This window comes from Cydia pomonella, chromosome 2 (genome assembly GCF_033807575.1).
Source record: "Cydia pomonella isolate Wapato2018A chromosome 2, ilCydPomo1, whole genome shotgun sequence".
Taxonomy (NCBI): domain Eukaryota; kingdom Metazoa; phylum Arthropoda; class Insecta; order Lepidoptera; family Tortricidae; genus Cydia; species Cydia pomonella.
The window spans coordinates 29,975,805-30,000,295 of NC_084704.1; the positions used below are offsets into that span (position 1 = coordinate 29,975,805).

The 24,491-nt window shown below is 39.6% G+C and overlaps 1 protein-coding gene across 7 annotated transcripts in view; it reads left to right on the forward strand.

Moving 5' to 3' along the window:
* The window catches only part of LOC133534880 (reticulon-3-B), a 35,916-nt gene extending 12,829 nt beyond the window's left edge, over positions 1 to 23,087 (forward strand). For 2 of the 7 annotated variants that reach the window (XM_061874184.1, XM_061847778.1), the window contains exons 2-7: positions 770 to 805; positions 13,036 to 13,243; positions 16,560 to 16,661; positions 17,496 to 17,602; positions 19,071 to 19,176; positions 22,829 to 23,087. In XM_061874184.1, the coding sequence (XP_061730168.1) occupies positions 770 to 805; positions 13,036 to 13,243; positions 16,560 to 16,661; positions 17,496 to 17,602; positions 19,071 to 19,176; positions 22,829 to 22,883 (614 nt within the window). In that variant the 3' untranslated portion in view covers positions 22,884 to 23,087. Of the gene's footprint in view, positions 1 to 537; positions 694 to 769; positions 806 to 11,596; positions 11,729 to 13,035; positions 13,244 to 16,559; positions 16,662 to 17,495; positions 17,603 to 19,070; positions 19,177 to 22,828 lie in introns of those variants that run through there. The other 5 variants (XM_061874185.1, XM_061847780.1, XM_061874186.1 and 2 more) reach the window with 4 other exon arrangements.
* Positions 23,088 to 24,491: the final 1,404 nt, after the last annotated feature.

The following is a 24,491-nucleotide window of genomic DNA, read 5'->3' on the forward strand; positions in this document are numbered from 1 at the left end:
GTCGCTGCGATGATGTCTCGCGACCTGTCTGCGACAGGCAATGGGAGAGCGGCCAGCACTAGCCATTATTGCGGCCCTAGGAATTAATCGGTCTGGACCCTAGACGATTGTGTTACTGTTATCTGTAGTCGGCTGACCCTTGACAGCAGTGCCGTTTGACTATTTGCCTACGACTCGACTCGTAGGCGCTGCATCTTATCTATGGCTTCGGGTGCTATTGTATGCTAGGGATGTACAGTCGCCATCAGATATGTCGGAACGGCCAAGGTATTCACAAATATCTGATCAAGGCCTCTATGATCAAGACGTTAAATTCCATGTTCAGATATTTTTGAGCACCTGGGTCGCTCCGATAAATCTGATGCAGTCACCATCATCATACCTGTATATATATGCTACAGCTGAGGGATTTTACAAAATGTATTGTATGCACGCTTCCCAACTAACCGATTTCGCAACTAACACCTGTTAATGCAAGCGCATGCACCGGCGGGTGGTGGTGCTGGGCAGGGCGAGGGTGCGCGGGACGCATGCGCGGGCGGGGCGCGGCGGCGCGCCAGTGGTGCCAGTATCGACGCGAGAGTCTGGCGCGCCGCGCGTGTCACCCGCACCCGCCGTACTGTAGAGCGCGCGTTACGTAAAACGCGGCCATGGCGGACTCCGGGCCTACCCTGTGCTCTGTGCTCAACCCCCGTAAGTGCCCGATGGCCCGCTTCGCTCGCTTGCCTCTGTCGCGACTAACCCGCTAACTCGCAGCCTTCTCTTGCAGATGCTTGGTTCGACCCGCAGAGGCTGCATCCCGAAGGTGAGTCCAAGGCAGAGGGCAGAAATAGGAGGACCGCTTAGGTCGGCGCGCCGCCAAGTGGGCCGCCGCCGCCCGGGAGCGCTCGTCGCGCCCCCTGCACTGTGACCCAGTGACCGACGGCGTCGGTGTTGTGAGCCCAGTGTTGACAGTGCACAGTGTCCCCTGAAGCCCTCGGTTCCTCCCATGAAATCCATCACACATGACACACACACTTCACGACGACGCAGACCGATATATAACCTCGCGTGTCACTCCGACGTGCCCGACCTCATTCAAACACTTGCGATTATCATTCAGCGCTCTGCTTTGTCACGGTGCTGGGTACATCGAAAATTACATTGCTAAACTCGATACAGACGTAAACCACATGTCAGTTTCCATAGCCCAGTTCAGTATGGGGATCATTAAACTTTGGCTGGTATCTGCCAAAATATATTGGCGCTCAAAAATATTACTATCCGGTATTCCTCGTTGAGGTTGTTGCCTCCGTGTATTTATATCTGTCCTAATGCCCAAACGTGCGAAGGACGCCACTGTCCCCGCAATGCGGAACCGAGCTTGGCCGCGTGTCTCATCCTCGAAACAATTCATAAATTCCTTCAATAGTTTTTGTTTCGAAATTATCGCCCAATGTAGTTCGCACACGCGCACTCTCATCTCGCGAACTTCAGCTCTGCCAAGATCAAATTAGACTAATTTCGAACTGACATTGACGCCTAAACAATACAAACTGTCGTGATTGACCCGTCGCATGTAGATAAATAAGTGCTCATTTATAGAATAAGCAATTAGTGAGGGCAGGAGGGCTCGGGAAGAATGAGGTCGGGCCGTGATGCGCGGTCCGTTGTGTACAGGACAACGTAGTTTGCTTCTGTCTGTGATTGTTGAATGTGTATTGTGTAGTTTGCATGATTTGCATGTAAATTTGTACTTATAATTCGGTTAGCGGTATGACTGTTTGACCCTTAAAAGTCTCGCGAAGACAGTAGTCAGTTGCCAACACAGCTCGGGTTTAAGCTATTGTATTGACTAATGCGATTCTCTTTAATACCCGACACTTACGTCTACGTTACGCTGGGTCTAATTAAATTAGAAGCGAATTCGCTCTGATGTCATGTAGGCCAGACGAGGGCGAGCAAGTAAACCTGTAGGCTATCTCGTCCACACAGGGTTGCGATTGCGATGCTATTTCCTCGTTGGTTCCGCGTGTACCTGATGACTACTGTTGCACTACGGAACACGATCCGGCCGCGGTGCTCGTATCCCATCTCTTTTTAATAATCTGTTCATATCGGCCATTCCTTAACAACGTTTTACTCTGTTTTTGACTCCGGTGATCAGCAAATCAAAGCTGGAAATTAATTACTGATCTAAAGTGACCCTGGAACTTCTTCAAGACTAATATTCAGTCATGACTGACTACTGTATTTGATAAATTGGTCATTTTGCTTGATAGTTTATATATAATATTGAAGTAACATATTAGACGAGATTTACGTTAACTCTTAGGTTTTGTAGTTAGTTTAGTTTTGTTTTGTAGTAGGTATTATTGAGGTTTCGAGTATTAACATCCGACGATCGATATTTTACATTGCAATTAATTTCCTACGTTGTCTCTTTTGTCTTTAATACCATAGTATGGTACTAAAGACAGAGGCTGTCACGTGCCGTCACTAAAGACAAAACTGTCAGGCTGCCACGTGTTCTCGACTCGTCCATTCGTTTGAAAATTAACTAATGCTCTATTACTAAACAAAATGCTAGTTATACAAGTGATGAAAAATATGAATACATAGTATACAACTAACAGCATGGGATAATTCTTTTTGATTCTTCTCTAAAACTACATTAGGTTTGGGGTAAAACTCTTAATTTGTTCCATACGACGAAACGGTCTTCATATTCGGTAAAAAATCACAGTTAACATACATATGTGATATGAAGGTTTGACAGACTAGGCCCCAACATAACATAAAGCTACTCGTAGGTAGCTAAGCTAGAGGCCAGATGAGTCGCTTCCCGCGTCCGTCGACTATCGGTACTTACAATAGATATATATATCTACCGCCAGGACACGCCGATTACACGTGGTGCTGATACGTATGGCGAAACGTTTTTATCGTGATTCCCGTCCCGTGGGACCCGATAGCCGACACGTGTTTTTACACACGACAGGTTTAGCTACTTGTATCGAAATAATCATCTACTCGGAAACAACACCATCTGAGAGGTCTTACTAAAATAATGTTGTGGAAGTAGATGAGGATTTGAGGAACTCTAGAACTGTGTCGTATGCATAATTATTAGACTGCAATGCAGTTTGACTTCTGATCCTTGTGGTGGTCCTGGGCTTCAAGAAACCCGATGTTGCCAGGCTGAAAAGTGGTGGTGGTTACCTCCATCAGGCCCCTTTTTCACCAAACTGACAATTGTCGGCGACATATGTCGGCCGACAATTCGACATATGTCAAGCGTCAGGTGACAAGTTCATAGAAAAGCTGTGACATATGTCGCGGACAATTGTTTCGTGAAACAGGTAATTTTTCTAAGTTGACATATTTGTAGAAATGTCGGTAATTCTTGACATGAGATAAGAGCACTGTTGGGCTTCCGTGACAATTATCGGCGGACGGTTGCTTCATATTGGTTACAGAGCTATACTATGCATGTACATTAGCAGTGACCCGCTCATTTACCGGAGATAACTATAATTTATTATTTGCCATACAAAGGTGTCATTTTTTTATCATTCGCGCGTGCAACTCGCTCATACATGTCTGTACATGTACCTACCTACATTTATCCGTTATTACTTTCCTCAAAGTCAACAAGATTTATCAGCGCTCTCAGAACGACTAAACTAACTGGTCTGGACAAATGTTTGACGTGTTCGGCTTGATTACCTAAGTGTATCTTTTTTCAAATGTGAACATGTGTTAGTTAGTAGCTAATCATCAAGATTCAAGACAAATTATATCCACAGAAGTAGGTATATTACTTGGTATAGGTAAAATGTAAATTGTAATGCAGACAGAGTTTCATCATTGTTTACGTCAAATTTGAAACTTTCGTGGAAGGACGTGACGGTCACACTTGCACTATCATTTTCTAATTTTAGCTCCACTGATTGCAGTTTATAATGACGTTGATTTAAATTGAGGCCGTGTTTTTGTTTGAGACCTTGTCTTAAACCTTTTGTTTATTGCTTAAGCTTTAATTTACTAGGTATTTAGCTAATTAGTTCAAGCAAAAATTTCATCGTTATGATAACGTTTGGCCTCAAAATTGACAGTGCACTCTTTCGCCGCCTGTTTATCTTTATGATCGCGAATAAAATGTGATAACGAAATTATTTATCGGGTTTCCGCGTAATGTTTGACTTAAAAGTTAGTGGATAGTTTCTGCATGTCGTACACTGTCAAATTTCAGAGCATTTAAACGGAATATGTTTGATGTGGGCAAGTTCGCATTCTTTCTAAAGGAGTCTACGTCCCCCATTGCGCGGAAGTGGCCGGTATATTTAGCGACAAGGACAGCCATTGTATTTCTATTTGTAATTTAGTTTTAAACTGTTGGTCGTTGGCTGGTGCCCGACTAACTGATGCTATCAAAGTACACCTGCCTTGTCACAATGAAGATTAAAAATTAAACGTTAGAATTAGAAGTTTTGGCCATGAGCATCTGTTTCAAATTAAATAAATATAAGTTCGCCTTTATCAGGACCATCTACTTCGTAGGCAGGGTCTCTAGTGTCACTCCCGCCTAGGCCAGAGAGGTCGTCAGAAATTGCAACTGTACAATCATCAATAGACAGGGTTTCTATTTATTATAATACCTACTTAGTCCAGAGACCGGAATTATTGTGGCATTTTTGAACTGAATTAATTAAATGTGAAAGTTCTGAAACTATTAACTATTCAAGTTTTCATTGTTTTTATTGCACATCTCTATTTCGCATTTTTAATTACTCAAAAGTTATCTGGAAGAGATCGCTCTTTAGCGATAAGATTGCTTGTTATTGACCTCTACTTTTAATCTTTTTTAGTATGTTGTATTCTACATATATAGTATCGATATAGGTGTATCAAGTCATTAAATGAGAAGTCCCTAATGACAATTCAAACTGCACGAGAATTCCGGTCTCTGCTACTTACAAACCATTCGATTCCCAAAATTATCGGTCCGTATATTTTCTAATATTTTATTTCGTTTATTATTTAATTAATCGCTTTAGGTAATAAAGTACAATAAATTCCATTAATGTGTCCATTGTTCTTAGTTTATCTCCAGTTGTGACTTGAACTTGAAACCGTCCTGTTGACAACAATATGGAGTTATATTTAATAACTAACTTAAACTTATCGTTACTTATCACTTATTGACAACTTTTGTTAAACATATAAAATTACAGTACCCAGGCTTTCTCACTTGATAAAGCTAATACCCAATAACAACGTTGTAATTAATTTACTAAATATTTACACTATACTGTCACTGCAGATTTACTCCCTATAATTCGTTACAAGTTTTACGACTCCTTATCTCAAGAATTCCCTGATCTAGTAATTGGCGCTGGTACTAAATTTTACAGAAGGAACTGCTATCTGTCATTCAAACCCCAAGGAAAAACTTAGGCTTGAAATGCTTCGAAGATCGTGCTTATACTAGTTAGCTTAAGGCATCATTCTGTAAACCAATGGAAAAACAGGTTAGGTCTTATCTCCCGTCTATGCAACTGCATTGTAATTGCGATTCACTTTCGTTACGTTGATTATGCGCAACAGTTGCGTGGACGCAGCTTCACTCATGCGCAGACCGATTATTGTCCCAGCTTATGAAGTGCAGGCAGGAATGTAACACTCGTATAACCAATGTCACAATTATTTGAACTATTTCTATGTATACCTATCCCAGATTCTATATTTTTGCTAAATTTTCAGTTTCATTTATTTTATCGATATTACTATTTTAACATTAGGGAGGTGTTATTTACAGGTCGATAAGGACATTATGTCTCCTTCAAAAAAAAAAACAATAGTTGTTTAGATAATCAAAACAAAAGGTCAAATTTTGTTGCGGCGAGCCACATTACTTCTCAGTTTTATGCCCGGTTATTATTATTATTATTAAATTATAGAAACGGGACTTAATCGCGTATTAAGTCTTAAATTTACCTCCGACGTTTCGAGGACGGCGTTGTCCCTGTGGTCTCGGAGAAGACTGGTTAAAGTTGACATCAACATCTTCTAGCCGCGCGAGTTTTTCAAACTACCCGCACTTTGATAATGTGTAAAAATCGTGAAAGTTTAAATCAGCGGTTTACATTTATTCCTGTAGCATTCCAGTCCAGTGATCGGAGTCAGTGGTGAACTGGATCATATCCTTTACATTAATTCCAGCTACTTTCATCATCCAGTAAATTCATAGAGACTAACCAAAAATAACAATAAGCGTTCATTGTTTAACGTTCAATCCAGCACTGGATTGGCTGTCTTCACTTTCCCAGTGGTGCTGTTGGACGAGCAGGAATCGAAAAGTAGACTGTCAGTCACGGTACTGGAATGCGCACTGCAATAAATATATTCCAGATTCCAGTGCTGGATTCGATCACTGGACAGGAATGCTACTGGAATAGATGTTAATGGAACATATCAACCTGTCATTTTAGGATCCGGGAAAATGAAAAAAAAAATTTTTTTTGACCAATCACAGAGCTCTTTTGTACTGGTTAACTCTTGCGTTCAGTTCTCGTACGCTCCGTAAGCGATTTTATTAACTGGACAGCAAAAAACAAAGGAAAGTAAATGCTTATTAACCATTACACGCGTTACTCTGTTCATAGTGCTGTTACAATGTTAAGTTGATTGAAATCCACATACATGACACGTAATGTTTAAACTAAATTGCTTTGCTAACGTGATTTAGGGTTAAATAATTAAAGTACCACCAGCCACTCATTATAAATATCACCTTGGAGCATCGCTACTCTTTTTTTTTAAATCATGATAAAGTAAATAAAATACATTTTATAAAGTTCATAAAACTCCCCAAACTGTGACGTTTGATTATTTATCGTTGAAAATCATCACTTAAAAGTCAATTCTACCAGCCAACATGAGGAAAAAAATCAAAATTTATATGAAATGACTTTGTTACGCTTGTGGATAAAATGCAACGTTCTCAAAAGTTTTTCAAAAATAAAGAAAGCCTTTACGGGTTGCTGTGGTGAATAAAATATACCCGCTTCGTGTATAATGTCGTACTATTTGTACTAACAAGGTAGTTGTTATTTTAATTTTTTATACATCACAAGTGCCGTTAGTTCGCCGTAAGCCAATCAGCCAGTATAAATGTGATTTCGAGATCCGTAACAACTGCTTATTCTGAGACTCCGCTTAGCCTGGTCTTAGTGTGCCGGACTGTATCCAACTCTCCGTAAGTGATGAAAAATAGGCCAGTTTTCTTGGGCTAGGTCAGTGCCTCAGGACGACCGGACTGGTTCTGCAGCGTGATAAAAACATCTTTGCAATATGCCTTAGTCATTTCCTAGCACTTTAATAAATACCCGTCTTAAAACAATTTGTAATTGTTAGTATTGTTACTACTTTGGTTAACTTGTCGGCTGATAATAAGACGCAAATACCTTATTAATATATAAATCGTCTTTTTGTCAACCAACAATGACAATGTAATGAATAATGTCTTAATGTCTCAAACGTCTGAACAACTCTAACGACACTTCACATTGCCAACCGACAGAAATTTTCCACACGGAAAGATCTGGAAAACTTCTCCCAATTTAGTATGTAATACGAAATTTCCTCTTTCCGTAATATAAATTTCTTTTGCCTTGGGAAAATTTCCATATTTTTTCCGCGAACATCTCCAACGTTTTGGACACAAAAAATATTGAGCTACAGAGCGAGCCAAAGATTTACGAACTTACATAAAGTACACTAGGAAAACGTACACAAAGTAAAAAACATACACAATGTATAGGTGGTGGTAGGTATAGATTAGGTAGGTAGTTTGTTTACTCGCGTAATGTACGGTAATGATATACTGAGTAGGTAGGCTGGGTCTCCGCACTGCGTAAATGTATGTACCTCACGTCTGTATCAACAATTGAACAGATACAATTAACAGGCCAATTAGTAGACCTTGATCGTTTAAGGTCTCCGAATGTTTACTTAGTCCTTCGCTTATGGTTTAGTAATAATGAACGTTGATTAAAGTTGGTTTTTGAAGAACAATGTTTTCTTTAGAGCAAAACCATTTCACCAGTACATGTTTTTGTATTGAAGTGACGATGTTATCAGTGGCTTAGTGGTTATAATAAAGTTTAACATTAATAAACATTGTTACAGTATGAGAGTTTGCTGCAGCGTTTCATATCTTTTGCTATAAGTCTGTTGCAGATCTGTGTTAAGGCGTTGTGGGATGTCGGTTTTCGATGTGAAGTCTAAAACCACTAATGTAGAACCTGCTTATTTAAATTCGTATTTTTCTTATTTACATCAAGAAATAAACACCACCGGTAACGGGATTAAAATCAGAACGAAACGAATCCTAGTTTCAATGGCGCCTGGGCGAGACAAAAGCACAACCTGCTATTCTGTCCTGGTCCTGTTTAAACCTAAATTAATGAGACAATTATTCTCATTATTAAATTGTTATGTAGTTCTCAAAACTCAGCTTAATACGCAGGCTACAAGTACGAAATTACGACGCCGAGGAGCATTGATGACAGACAGAATGTATCTTTGTGGTGGTGGGAACGCATATTTATAGCTACTGTCTGCGCATATTTAGTCTATTGTCATATTAACTGAATTTTGTGCCTTCTTGTCTCTCATTAAGATGAAAAAAGCGGCCAAGTGCGAGTCGGACTCGGCCATGAAGGGTTCCGTACCATTTATGACGTATTAAAAAAAACTACTTACTAGATCTCGTTCAAACCAATTTTCGGTGGAAGTTTGCATGGTAATGTATATCATATATTTTTTTTAGATTTTTCATTCTGTTATTTTAGAAGTTACATGGGGGGGGGGGGGCACATTTTTTCACTTTGGAAGTGTCTCTCGCGCAAACTATTCATCTATTTTTGAAGACCTATCCATAGATATCCCACACGTATGGGTTTGATGAAAAAATATTTTTTGAGTTTCAGTTCTAAGTATGGGGAACCCCCAAAATTTATTGTTTTTTCTATTTTTGTGTAAAAATCTTAATGCGGTTCATAGAACACATCTACTTACCAAGTTTGAACAGTATAGCTCTTATAGTTTCGGAATAAAGTGGCTGTGACATAAACGGACAGACAGACGGACATGACGAATCTATAAGGGTTCCGTTTTTTGCCATTTGGCTACGGAACCCTAAAAAAACAAGAGTCCAATTTGACAGCTTAATTAGAAGATGGGCTTTCCGGGTCCTTAATTCCTTAATTTGATTCCATAGGATCAAGTAGGGATCGGGATTTAGGAGGAACCCACACCTTTCATCTTAGAATTAATTCCGGTTGCACCCTCGTCGAGTTCGGTCCAAAGACGATATAGCCAATTTGGTGATTGAGGATTTTGACTACATGATACCGTATATGGCCGAATTGATCCTAAACCGGAAGATGTGCATATAGAGATGGAGACAGGGGTAACAAACTTATGAGTAGGCAAGCCAGAGTTAAATTGGTATCCTTTTTTCGAAACCTATGTAATGAAAAGGTACTCGATTGTACAGATACTAAAATGACAGTTTGATTGCTCCAACTTGTTTAACCGATCCTAGTACATAAGTACAAGGGTAGGATTATTTGCTAGTAATGTTCGTAGAAAAGTTTTCACTGAAAACAGAGCTTAGAGTGGCTTAGATACGTTGATCGTTGCTGCAATCGCGGTGCGCACGCGACGCCTGCGTGTTGCTTTTGGCAATGCTCACGACGCAGACATTGCTCTTGAAGTTTGCTCGTCAATTGCCATGCACCATTCTTAACCCATTATAAATTAAGCATTCAATTTCATTTTGAATGTCATTAACATGTCGAGAGTTTAAATATATCCCAAAATTTTGGTGTTTTTAACCTGGACGTACTGAACTGAAATTCATATGTCTACTGATATTGGCGATCTCCAGTATTAAATAGAGTTCGATTAAGCTATCTGTGCATGGCATTTGTAATAATACCGTGTGGCAATGTCGTGATTAATGTCAAATTTGTATGAAAATATGACGTGAATAATGGCATTACCCAACTTTGTTCTGTTCAGTCGCTATCAGATATATCGGAGCGGTCTAGGCGCTCACAAATATCTGAACATGCCTCTATTGTTAAGGCGTTAGAGTGCGTGTTCAGATATTTGTGAGCACCTTGGCCGCCCCGGTACATCTGATGGCAACTGTCCAAATCCGTGCAAAGTTAGCTTAGACGGAATCTATTAAAGCTATTGTTTCGAAATGGAGGTAAGAATTTCTAATTCTAATCTTATACCTACAGAATTTAAACTGAATTTGCCTGTGTTATTGACTTGTTGTATTTCTTATTTTGTGTAAATAAAAATGTAGGTTACTTTTATTAAATGGTAATAGAATTTGAGTTATATTAGAATGGAGAAACGAATATTTGATATGCTTAGATAATTAGATATCTACACACACACAAATAGTTTTGCTAACTGTCATATTGTTTGCAGTAACTAATTGACGAGGCAAATAAGTAATTGGAGTGTGAAATGCTTGAATAAGTAAATAAGCAAGCATTCTTTCACAAGAGAATTGTTTTTCCTCATAAATATTCAGACTCGGAGATATTGTAGTGCAACTTCATCCCAAAGCGGTTGTTCCAATCGTATTCAGTGAACTAGCCTCAGATGAACTAGTCTGAGCCTGGTCTCCGATTAAGTACACATTTCTTTACGGATCTCGAGGTCACAGGTATACTATCTCTAGTTCGTTAGAAACAGTATGTAAATGCTGGGAAGAAGTAACAAATAGCCGGGGGGCTCAGACTAATGTGGGAGGATGTGCCTTTCACTCTTTGCCGAAATCATTGTTACTCTCTATTCTCTTAAACTTTTACTTTCATATTTGTACCACTCCCTGCCCCCGAATGATGCTTCGTGTCAGCCTCATGTCAAGTTTATGAAGTATAGGCACGGGCTTTACGGACCGATCACGCAAATACGTGTTGGAATGAAAGTAAATTTTTCACTATGCTTTGTGTGTAGGGTGGCCATGAAAAACATGACACGTCCAACTTATTAAAAAATTAATTGTGGATAAAATATTCCTGTTATCTAGTCCAACACGTCTCGCATTAGACCGAAACACACACATGTATATTTATGTATGCAGGTCTACTTTGTTCGATCAGCCTACTTTAGATACTAATGCATTCACTTAGACATGTAAGTATCTCAAAATGAATAGCCCCATTAACTTAATCGTATCGAAGTCGTTGACCGAGGCTCGAGATTCGAGGCCGATTTAGTATTGTGAGTCACCGTTTTCAATAATCGAAACGAACAGACGCCGGTTTATATTTTATCGATACTTCAAAGCAATTGAAATATTATTGCAGCCAACGAGACTAAAATTTTCCGTAATCTACTTTCAAGCTTATTCATAACTTTCATAAGTTTGTTTTGTCTCGCTAAACCTTTCCACGAATGAGTTTTGACTGGCTAATTAAGGCATCTGTGCCGCAAGTTTATCGTAGCGAAATAAAAGAAAGGCGCCGCGATAAGGCTACCGAGCTGGGGTTGTCGTGGTGTCAGTAGTTGCGCGGTGACGTGTGCCCTCGTGGCTGCGCGCGCGGCGCGGCGCGGCCTCTCACACGTGCGCTCGCTCACTCCGCCGCCATGGTGCGTTCAAAGCAGTCGCCCCGGCACGCCGCTCAATACGAGGACCTCCCGCCCCGCGGTCCAGGTACACCACATTATCATCACTAAAATTTCCCGTCATACCTTCCCCCGAACCCTCACACAAAGCACAAAAACATAAATTTGTTGGGATCGGCGAGCGCCGCGGACTTTCTGTCGACGTGTCGGGATCATAACATGATGTCTGCGCCGAAACTGCCACGATATACTTATCTTATCATTTTCAAGATGCACTTGAGAGTGAACGTGTTTGTGTATGTATGTAGTTTAATTCATTTTATGCTTACTTTTGAGTTGTATTCGTATATAGTTCCAGGTGCTTCGTAGTGGAATAAGTGTTGTGAGTGACCCATAAGGTGCGGTTTTGTTTTCCCCGTTATAGTGTCTTCCTGTTTTGCTGTTTCGATTGGTTTCGTGTATTTAGTTGTTTTGTTTGTTCGGTTAGAAGGAGACAGGCACAATGGGCCGTAGTGTGCACGGGACCGGTCCGGGGTTATTCACCGCATCCCGCGAGCTTACTCAGCAGATGACCCAGTAGGCGGGATGCCTTTGCGCAACTTTGTATTTACTTACTAAGTTTGCACTGAGATTATTGGATTAACTTCCTTTCTTTCCGTGGACCTGTTAAAATTCTTTAGACATAATTTATAATCGCCGAAAAAGTATTTTAGTCCTAGTTCCAGGAACCTACCTACCTATGGTAATTGTACTATGTACCTACTAGTAAAATAAACTTGAATATTCAACAAACGAAGTTGCACAATTTTTGGCATCGGCTGAAATGGCAAATCCGAAAATGATGCACCCGACACATTGTTACTTTGAGTTGAAATGTTCCTCACTGCTTCGATCGACACCCACCCACGTTAGTCTGAGCTTATTAACATGCAAAATGCGTGCTGGACTGAGAGACGACTCGCTAAACTTTGCCACACACTGTAACATTAAATATCAGACTGGTTAGGTATATCACAAATTTTCGTTTCGTAGTATATTTTGAGATCAGTTTTTTTCTCAACAGAAGTTCTGATTTTGCATTGTTGACGCACGACAAGTCTTCTCTCGGTTGAACCTGTCATTATGCTTAGGTAGTTTAATTAGACTATGCCAATACTAGTGCCAATCTCCCTGGAATGTCAGAGTTGACAATCTTGTCAGTTGTTGTAAACATTTATTTTCTTACCAGTCCGCCAGCGCTCAAACAGTTAAATGATTTGGGTTATTTTACTTGCCAGTAAAAAACCTGTGTAATACTCGTAGCTATAAGACCGTGCTAGACTGGCACTAGCGACCGGCATCGTAAACGGTGTTTCTTTCAATATAAGATACTAACAATGCGTTTGTGTGTTTCAGTGGAGGCGCTAATATACTGGCGCAGTGCGGCGCGCTCGGGTGCCGCGCTGGGCGCGGGCCTGGCGCTGCTGCTGGCGCTGGCGTGCTGCTCCGTGGTGTCGGTGGCGGCCTACGTCTCGTTGTTGGCGCTGAGCGCGGCCGTTGCCTTCCGCATCTACAAGAATGTGCTCCAGGCAGTGCAGAAGACTAACGAGGGACATCCCTTCAAGTGAGTGCCTGCTACTTATGAAAGTATAGCGAAAAAGTATATCATGCAGTGTGCAATAGAATTGCATATTAAATTTCAAACACGTAGAGAGGGAGAGAGAGAAGATAGTATTTTTTTAGTATTAGTAACAAATAATTCGCGTACCAAAAACCCCAAAGTTATTGTAACAAACAAGGGATACATAATATAGGTATGTAAATACAGGGACCTATACTTATATATGCAACAGCGATAGAGCCGAGATGCGCAACCAGTCGCGTCAGCCGCGCAAGCGTGAAAAAGAAACTCGATAGGGGACCTCTCGACACATTCATATATATAATTATGTATGTAATGTACATTTTCGGTCAGACATCTCTTTTATCCGTGACGGTGACCGCAACGGGAACTTGCAAAATATTAATGTGCCATCTCTTTCTTTAAGACGTAAAACAGGGAAGGAAAAGCCCGTCTCACATTATAAATATAGGTTTAAATATCGTCTTAATACAAAGTGGTTGACTGCACCGTAGGTTTAAGGTTTGGTTTGGCCGTGTGCAATGCTTAGTTGAAAACTTAAGTTTAACAGTAACTAGGTATCTTCTACTTGAAATTCACCGCGATTCTGTATCGCCATCACTGAAACACTTTGACACTCTTGATAGTAATAGCGATACCTCTTGAGTTAATATCAAAACTTTTTCACTGTATTCGTAGACTCTTTTATGACAGTGATGGTCGCTTTATCACTTGATAAATAGAAGATAACAAATTTATCGTAGTCTTATAACTTTTACTTAATTTAAATCTATTGACAGTGTTTAAACTGGTTACTAAATAAATGTAATAATCGAGCCTGTTATCCATTCTTGCTCCGTTAAATTCGTTTCAAAAGTATTTTTTCACTCGCTATTATTCGTAATGTCGTTAATTTTAACGTAATTAGCTTCCGTGACAGTCTGTAGATACCTTTCTGTCTTGGATTGAACAGTAGAGAACACTTGTGTTTGAACAGTCTTCGACCGTCTTTTGTTCACCGATTTTTTCTATTAATTTAGCGCGTACACACTTACATATTTTTGAGCTTTTCCATAAATAATTGTACCTAAGCACCTAATGATTTTCATCTTTCTGAAGTCGATTATATGGCATGGCTAATATATTATTAAATTACTGCAGTTTCTGCTTTAATGAGAAAATACTATAGGTATCATAAATCATAACAACTATAAACTCTCTCTACTCCTTTTACCATACTCTTGCATAAGTAAAGAGCAAGGGATAGATAATAGTCACGTAACAACCAGTTGAGTGAATTGCCTTTCATATTAGGTTAAAGAAATCGTTAAATTTCTTATAGAATACTCCAAATAGACTAACTAAAGTTGAAGGACAGACAAAAAGAACGCCGAAATGTCACAAAACGACAATAAAAGTCTGTGAAAGATTAAATCACATGGCTGATCATTGTGACCACCTCTATTCTGTTGATGTTTCTTAAAATTCCTTCTCTAAATATTAAATAGAGTCTTAAATGCATTATTATTGGAGAATGGAAGTTTCGGAGACTGTCGAGAGTTTGGGAGCTTTGAAGACCTTGGCCTTGACCGTGGCGAGGCTATCGCGCGCGATAAGCGCCAGGGTACGTCATAATCGTCATCGCCGACAACTAGACACCCGTTCGTGGGCGATGTTCTAAACGGACAAGAGCGGTTTCAACTTTGTCAACGAAGTTTCTGAGACTGTTGAGAGTTTCGAAGCTTTGGTTGAAGACCTTGGCCTTGGTGAGAGTATCGCGCGCGATGGGCGCCAGGACGCGCGTCAAAATTGTCATCAACTAGACACTCGTTTGTGGGCGATGTTCTAAACAGACAAGAGCAGTTTCAACTTTGTCAATGAAGTTTCTGAAACTGTTGAGAGTTTTGGAGCTTTGGCTGAAGACCTTGGCCTTGGCCGTGGTGAGACTATCGCGCGCGATAAGCGCCAGGGCACGCGTCATAATTGTCATCATTGTCACCAACTAGACACTCGTTCGTGGGCGATGTTAGACTAAACATACAAGATTGGTTTCAACTTTGCTTTTTGACAGAAAATGGCATCGCAAATCTTGTGACATGGTGGTGATATTGTCAATTTTGGAAGTTAACTTCTCCAGTCTGGTTAAGCTTTCAAAACGACACGAAGTGCTCGAATTTTGTTGCAATTTTTAGAAACTAGTTTCGTATATTTTAAGATACTTGTAGCTTTAAACAATATTTTTACACATTTAACACATTAAAACATATTCTTATAGCCTGTAAGCCTTGTTTAGATGACCTGGCATTTGGCAGATCCAAAGATAGAAAGCTACTCTATCGGAAAAACGTATAAATACTCGTATCCCCGGTCGAGGGTATAAAATTGCCGCAGATCGGGAAAGCTGCGGTAAGATCACGTTCGTAAATGGTTTTTCGACAAGATGTAGCAAACTGTCAAAACCGATCGATGGTATAAGTGTTTTCTTGATTTATGGTTGTCATTGCTAGTAACATGACATCTTTAACGTTCTTAGTACACTAGTACACTAGTACTTAGTGGTAACGAGGATTTCGCCTTATCGAGGATTGAACTATCGACGTTCTAATTTAAAACTGTTTCGGTCGTCAACGTAACTTGTCATGTTTACCAACCGTTAATTGTAACACGCCAATGCTATCTATTTAATGGGAGAATCAACTTTTTAGCGTCACTCGTTGCCATGGTTACGATTAGTTGTCCAGGGGACAAAAGTTCATTGAAATACTGATTTTATGGTACTTAAATGTATTAAACTTGCGTTTTTGTGGTCGTTATAACCAATGTCCATAATGGGCCCCCTACTAAGCATGTTATTAGAACGGCATACAACGTCTCTTCAAACAAACTGTGCTACTGTTGTCCCTTGGACAACGGGACTGGATAACAAAACAAAAAAAGTTGATTCACCCTAATATTACTTGAGTTACTCGACCGATGCTTGAGTCGATGCGTACAATTTACCAATAGATTAGTATTAAAGGAAACAGATCACCGTCTCTATTGGCACACACCTACAGTCGTTCTAACAAGCAGCTGTCGCTAGTTGACGACTGATTAGTACATATTTAATTCATCTGTAGGACGCAATAGAGCATTCCAGTATTTTTCTGTGACAAAGCATTAAAAAAATGCACATTACAATAATCATAGATTCAAGACGCAGAAAAAACTCCTAAAAACATTAGTTTGTAAGTTTCGCGGAATTCTTCGAACACGTGAACTTTCTGAATTTGGTAGCATTATATATAGCTGAGACTAAAATTAATCTTTTCCGTTCCAGATTCCTCTTGGAGAAAGACATAAGCGTGCCCGCTGAGCGCGTGCAGTCGCTGGCCGCCTCTGCCACGGCGCACCTCAATGCTGCAGTCAGCGAACTTCGCAGGTAAACGTTTCGTACATTCTAACATTCTGGCAGCCAACACTTTTAAATGTGTTTGAAAACTGTTTTTTAACTCTGTTGTACAACATTGACACAGTTATGTCTTAGACAGCCGTCTGGCGGGCGGCTAGAGATCGAGTAGCCACCGACTAACTTTTCGCGTTAGATTTAGACACCATGTGAATAAAAGAGATGATATTCATTGACTGTTTACACGCTGCCGGTGAAGATATTTTTTTGGATAAACCTCCGCTCATCGTTACCAGTTTCTCGTTACGTGGCGGTCATATTATAGACAGGCATGCTTAGCAGAGGAGGGACGCGACAGTTTCTCTCACGCGAGATAGACTACCCGTCTTGTTCTAACTGTATTAATTAGAGACGGACGAGTAGTATATTTTGCGCGCCGATACTGTAGCAGCGCTCCTGTGCTAAGCCTACAGGAAGCACTTCCTCCGTAGGGGCTGTTTGCCGTCTTTTCATGGGAACACATGCTATTACCCTTACTTATATATGAATTCGCATTGCGCATGGCGGTGTTACCACCATGGCGTTTATGGGACAGAAGTTGTCAGATTATTGACAGTGTCAAATAGGTATGAAGATATCGTGCCTAAAAGTCGTGTTTTTATTTTCAATGGAACTAAAGGTCTGTTTGTTATCACTTAAGCTTATATATATGTGACTGTTTGTTTCCTAAATAAATATAAAAAAAAAGTTTAATATTTAGCTGTGCGTTGTCGCTTTTATTTCTTCCACCGCACTACGCCAATAGATGTGTCCCCCGGACATTAGGTATATTGGATGTGTTGTTAAGTGCCCTTTGTAACGTTGCAGGCTGTTCCTGGTGGAGGACCTGGTGGACTCGCTGAAGTTCGGCGTGCTGCTGTGGTGCCTCACGTACGTGGGCGCCTGCTTCAACGGCATGACGCTCATCATCCTGGGTCAGTATTGTTTTTAATAGAATTTGGTTAGCGAATTGTAAGGAACCAGCGTTTTTTATAGGGATAATTAATTATGTATTAAGAAGAAACTTCTGCAAACGATACCAAATGTCTTGGTATCCCAGAACCACTTTTTCCTATATTTCTAAGCAGTACGGACTTTGGACTTAATTTAAGAAAAAAGACCTGGGGGCCGAGCCAAGATAACCCTATCATTTCCATAAATTATTTAAGCTTATTTTAGCGATTCGTTTCGACTTCTGCAAACGATTTTCATGTAGGTTATATTGGTTTCAACGCCAAATTTCGGGATGAATCCTTTTTGCTAAACTACCTCCTATGAAGCTATTTAACCTTAGAACCTTGCCGACACTGGGTCGATCTTTCTCACTCACAAAAACAATCACTTCATCAATGAATTCACTAAGGACGCTATGACAGCTACGAATATATGGCATTTTACGGCGTGTTTTATTGGTTGTAACTAGTTTTTCCAAAAGCTAAATTATTCTTTCGATACTTTCATTTATTGTGTAATGATGTTTAATAGTTATTTGCTTTACAAGGGGGCAAAGTTGTTTTTTAACTGTTCGTGCTAATATTGATACCCGAGCAAGCGAAAGATTCCAAAATTGAGCAACGAGAGTAGCGAGTGATTCGAAAAATGGAATCTTGAGCGTTGCTAGGGTTTCAAGTATATGTCGAGGGTTAAACAAATTTTGCCACTGAGTGAAATACAAAATTTTTCACTACACTAACCTGAAGAAAATTTTAACCCTAAGATATCAAACAATATCAAATCCAAATGAACGTCATTAAATATTTCTCACTCAAAATCATCATTTAAAAGTCAATTCTACCAGCTAAGGAAACAACTCAAAATTTGCATCTAATTACTTTGCCTCACATGTGGATAATATGCAACTTCTCATGTTTTTGAACAATCAAGAGAGCCTTTACCCGCTGGCATAGAGAATTTGATATAGAGGTGGATTGTCAAATAAACTTTGTAGTCACAGCAGTGGCGGATCGTTCAAAGAACTCGATTCCCATCGGCTTGTCTAATTTCAGCCCGTTGAGTACTTTCACGATCGGTTCATGAACAAAAGGAAAGCAAAATTAGCTCCGAGTTCCCTACGAATATTTGTGACGCGCCGCCACTGAGTCACAGTAAACTTACTGCCATCTTTCGACACATTATTAAAACTATTAGAACGCTTTTTGACTTTAATCCTTATTCATTCACCGATGTGTTAAATATCAGAAAATAGCGCCATCTAATAGGTCATAGGCCAAAGCCATGGCGACATCGTTTCGAGCGACATTTCCACCGTTCCACCTCTATTTCAAATTCTCTTTACCCGCTGGTGTGGTGAAAATAAATAAGTAAATTTTGCAATTCCAAAATGCCGGTTTAAAAACACAAGAGAAAACTATATTTAACATGGATATATGTGGTGTATTGCAGGCTGGATAGCGCTGTTCACGCTGCCGAAGGCTTACGAGATGAACAAGGCGCAGGTGGACGCCAACCTCGAGCTGGCGCGCGCCAAGATCAACGAGATCTCCGCCAAGTAAGTGTTGTCGTCTAAACTGAAATACTTGTCATATATACACCGTGTTTTTATTGAATTGCGTTAACTTTGGGGTATCGGTAAGTACGTTTAAGGAAACTAAATGGTATAGTTCATTAAAAAAATATATATAATAATTTTTTTATTTTTTTTATTTTTGTAAAAAGTAATTAAATGTTGCATATAGCGTTGTTGTAACATGGGTATTACGTTGAACTTAACCAAACAATTGAAACATACAATGTCATTTCGAACATCAATTGTCCGAGATAGTACTTACGTTTTGTAGCAAATGTATTAACTCATACTAAACACTAATCAATATGTAAAGAGGCCTACTCATAGTGTTGCGTTCCTGCCGGTGAGTAAGGTTGCCAGAGCTCAACGAGGGGGGTGGGGTTAGGGTCGGCAACGCGCATGTAACTCCTCTGGAGTTGCAGGTGTACATAGGCTACGAAGACTGCTTACCATCAGGCAGGCCGTATGCTTGTTTGCCACCGACGTAGTATAAAAAAAAAAAGGCCCTAAGCCAAGTGTACACGCTCGTAAGGGCCTTATAATAAAAAAAATATATATATATTATATCCGAAATGGAATTAATTAGAATACCGGTGTCTTTGTAGTTAGGGCGGCGAATAGGGGAATTTTCGGTAATACTCGAGCGTGGCAGTTTAAGATATGAGAGATACCTTAGACCTAATAGAACAACCTTGTAAAGTATTTAGCTCTATATGTAGTGACGCGCGCCTAGGATAGACGATCAGATTAGTAAAAAAAAATCGATAGTCTGAAATACTCGAGCGCGTCAGATTAAGATATTGGGGGTTGATTTTAGTGTTTTAAGACTAAATTTAACTAATCTGACGATAAGTCCTTGACGCCGCCGAGTTATAGGGTCGCGAACTTGTAAAAAAAAAACGTTAATCCGGCATTCTCGAACGCGATTTTTTATTTTTTTATTTTGAAGAATATAATCTAAAACTTACTAAAAATACAAAATCTGCCGGTTTCCGCATGACCGGAAGTGTGGAGGAGCCATTTTGTCTTCCGAGTGAAAATGAAAGAACAATATGAAAGTTCCAGTGAAGAAGAAGAAGATGAATTGTATTGAGCAAAAATGTAAAGGTCATACATAACAATACAATTATAATACAATTTTTATATCATTTCATTTTTTTATACAATAAATAATACAATTCGTACTACATTTCATCTACATTTACGTTGGTTGCATCTATCGCTTTATTGTCATTCTTAAAATCTCCGTTTTATCAAGGAGAAAGAAAGGAAAAAACCAAAAAACCTTTTGCGGTCAGATTAAGAGAACCCACCAACATTTTTGGCAGATTAAGAAAATATGCTTTCAGGATACCGAGATAAACCTCCCCTATGAAAATCTGACGCGCTCGAGTATTTCAAAAAAACTTTTTTTTTTGCATTTTCAAAAATTCATCGTAACTTATCGTCACGCCAAAATCGTCAGTTTTTTTAAAGGGAGCCTTGGGGCCTACTTAACACCCCTTCCGAAAATCTGACGCGCTCGAGTAAATTTTTTTTTTTTTGCATTTTTGACTACTTTATATTCCTACCCCCACCACGCAAACCGGCAGATTAGTATACCGTTGTTATCAGAGGCACTTGGGGCATACGTAGTATGAATATCTGACGCGCTCGAGAATGCCCAAGTAACTGTTTTTTTTTACATTTTTGAAAAACCGTACACGCCAAACCCACCGCTAAAATGGTTTTTACCATACGAGCTTTTCTTTTCGAAATCATTTTATCTTTCGATTTTGATAAGTCTCGACGGCGCCGTTGAATTACGCCATTTAGCTACCTCGCCTCCCTAACTATTGAGAAAGGTACTTAATTTAAGCTCGGGGATGCCCTTGAAATTAACGGAAATAAAAAAAACACCCTGTATAGTCTGTTCGGAAAGAGAAGAGTCGTGGAATGTATTGGGCCCCATATATTCCACGACTCTTCTCTGTCCGCACAGACTCTACTTGCTGTTGTTAGATCATAGATATTCATCATTTCATTAAATGCCATGTTAAAATTGATCACTTCATGATAATCATGATATGGCGAGGTTAGTGGCCGAAGCCAGAATCGAACCGGCTTCAATTTAAACGGCTTAAGCTCTGGTTTCTTAGGTTAGCAGCCGTGGCCATTACTTCTAGGCCATCTTACGGCGGTACCCGCTCCAATTGAATAAGACACAATATGTAATTTGATTACCTAATTCCCTAGTTTTAATCATCATTAAAGTTTGTTCTGTGTGTGTCATATGCATTTTTTTAAATAATTTACATGGCAACGATTTTCCCTATGAAATAAGCTGTCAGTTTCAATCTGTCATTTAATTTCCTATTCATGTTAGGCAGCTATCACACTGGTTCGCACGTCGCTCCAAAGTTTGAGCGAGACAACGCTGTTCGTGTCTCTAATTTAATTACATCAATAGCGAATATGATACACACTTTATGAATCGTGTTTTTGTGACTTTCAGTCAAATCGGTCATCGTGATGTTTTCGCGTCCTTGCATATTATTATCAAGATTTGCCCTACGGAAAAATGACGTCACAGTACAAATTAAAAAATGTAGGAGTTTTTCGATTCTGTAAAACATGCAAAAAAAAGAAAATTAAAAAAAATATGCTATTATGTACTTGAAATGTTTAAAAAATCACTTCATGATATCGCTAGGTAACGTTTGACTTCTTCATGATTTGGCCAACCGATCATTTCATGCTAGAGTCTGGCTACCGAAATATTAGGGCTCCTCTACACGATGCTCCCTCTAACGCATAAATGCGTCCCTAGGACTGGCCTACGCTGGGCCATCATGTAGAGGAGCCATTACACAAATTTTTGGCGGGAAATTAAAAAAATCTTGGGCTGGTCACACTTTGTGTAGTAGGAATTATAGTTTTGATACTAGAACATTTTTTTTATTTTCTGTGCACACGTAAGGTACCTAAGGAAACCAGTTAAATATACGTTGACGTGCACACATAATTCATACCACTATGTAAAATACAAAGACATACATAGACATGTTTCGCCAAGATATTTTTATATATTTTATATTGTTAAATCAAATTACTACTGACCAGTCACTTCACTCCACAGATTTCTTCTAAATATTGGTTTTCAGTAACTCGTTATGTTCCAATGTTTGGATTTTATTGTTATTTTCCAGAACTTCTAGTTTATCCGTTTCTTTACAGACATTGTCCTATTCATGAGATTCAGAGATTAATAAATTCACGTAATTAATTAAAGTTATAGGCAAATGTTAGAACTAGTACTTACAGTATTAAAATAGTAATAGAGCACCAACCTACTAAATTGTTTACGACTTGTAAACATAGCAGTTTTTCGTTATACAACGCTTCACGTCAACTTCGCACATTGTCGTAATTATTTACGAGCTTAAATAATAGTTTGCGGACCCCACTCGGTATATTCGCTTATAGACCGCGAATAATTTGAATGAATGACATAAATTGACAACAGCCTTTAGGTTTTTTTTTTAAATCATAGTCAATTGGTGATACAACAAGGAAAAATCTGTCAACAATATTTGGCTAGCCAGACTCTGGCTTTGAAACAACCGATGCTAATTCTATGTTTTCGTATTTACAGAGTGCGAGCAGCAGTCCCACTCGGCAGGAAGTCCGAGAGCGAGAAGGACAAGTAAAGCGGGACGGGAGATGGGGAGCGACGCGGGAGCGAGCGAGAGCGCGTGCAGACAGATCTTTAATTAGCGCCGGAGTACTTCACTCTTTGTTATTATATTTATTGTACTATTAAAGATAATACTTTATGTGTAAAGCTTTATGACGAGTCATGCGGAGATTGTATTTGCTTTTTGAAATTTTAAATTAAAATAACTGTCGAACCAGTCAGGTGTTTTTATTAAAAGCTATTATTCTGTCCTGTTGCCGTCCTATAAAATCTTGCAAGCCAAATAAGAGCTCCTGTTTTTGTTCTCACCCGTTGGCGCCACTGTTGAGTAGATCCAAAGTACAGCTGTCAAAGTCATTGTTATTATGGGCACCACAAAGTTTTTAATTTCAAATGTTTTTTAATACAAGACTAACACCATAACGTCAAAATATCGAGCATTCCGCTGTGTTGCGCAATCCCGTAAAGTCCCGTTATGTTCGACATGCTTAGTTTTGCACCTCTTAACTCCGTTTTTAAAGTACTTGATTCGCAACTCACATTTTCAATAAATAATCCGAGATATAACGAAAAGTTCACAAAATAACGTTTGTAACTTTCGAGCAACACCGAGAAGGGAGTCGGCATCCGGACTATTTCCCCTCTGCCAAAGCATACATGTCCAAATCCAAATGTGTCGTCATTACAGATTGGCTTTTGTATGTAGTGAGTGAGAAGTGCGACTGTGTGCACGTTTCTCCCCGCCAAAAATGGCAGAACGATTTCCACGGTAAAATTTATCGCTAGGGCTTCGGAACGACGTGTCGGAAGCCGGTGTAGCTCGAAATGCGTAACCCACCCAGAAACAGTGACAATTGACGTTTGGTAGACCTCACGCTACACTAGTGCCTCTAGCGGCGAACTCGTACGCGTTAGCCCTAAATAGACCTACTTCCCATTATGCGATTGAGCCAGACTAGTAAATATAAAGAACAACGGACAACCTCCACACAATATGTTCCTCCCGTGCCTTTTTACTATTTTCCATTTTAGCTTTATACGTATAAAATATGTCGCCTACCGATATTTATGTCTTCTTAACGTTTTCGTGCAGTTTTCATACGCCAAATAAATAATATTTAAAAATAATATTGAAAGCCATCTACAACATGATCCTCGCGGGGTTGTATGAGGGTTGCCAATTTTCTTAATTTACTAGGTTCTTGAGTGATTGAGCTGAAACTACACATACTTATTATGTAAGTTGGGTGACAATGCAATGTTATGGTACCATCTAACTGTACCCCTAGTGTACATTTATTCCATATCGTGACGTGACGTACGCGTTTGCATCAAGTCTCATTTTGTATAGGATTTTGAGTTTGCAAAACGTCCCGCTTGGCGCTGTTTCTAAATCCCATACAAAATGAGTCCTAACGCAAACGCGTAGGTACGTCACGTCACGCTATCGAATAAATTTACATTAGGGGTTCAGAACTGATGACGGATACCCACAGCAGATACCGGAGGTGGGCACAGAAACTCTGTGATAAAACAGCACAACCTCACTGTGTTTGGGTTTGTTAAAATTGTCTCAATACGTATTAGCTGACTGTTGAAAGAAAAGCAGAAGCGCTAGTAA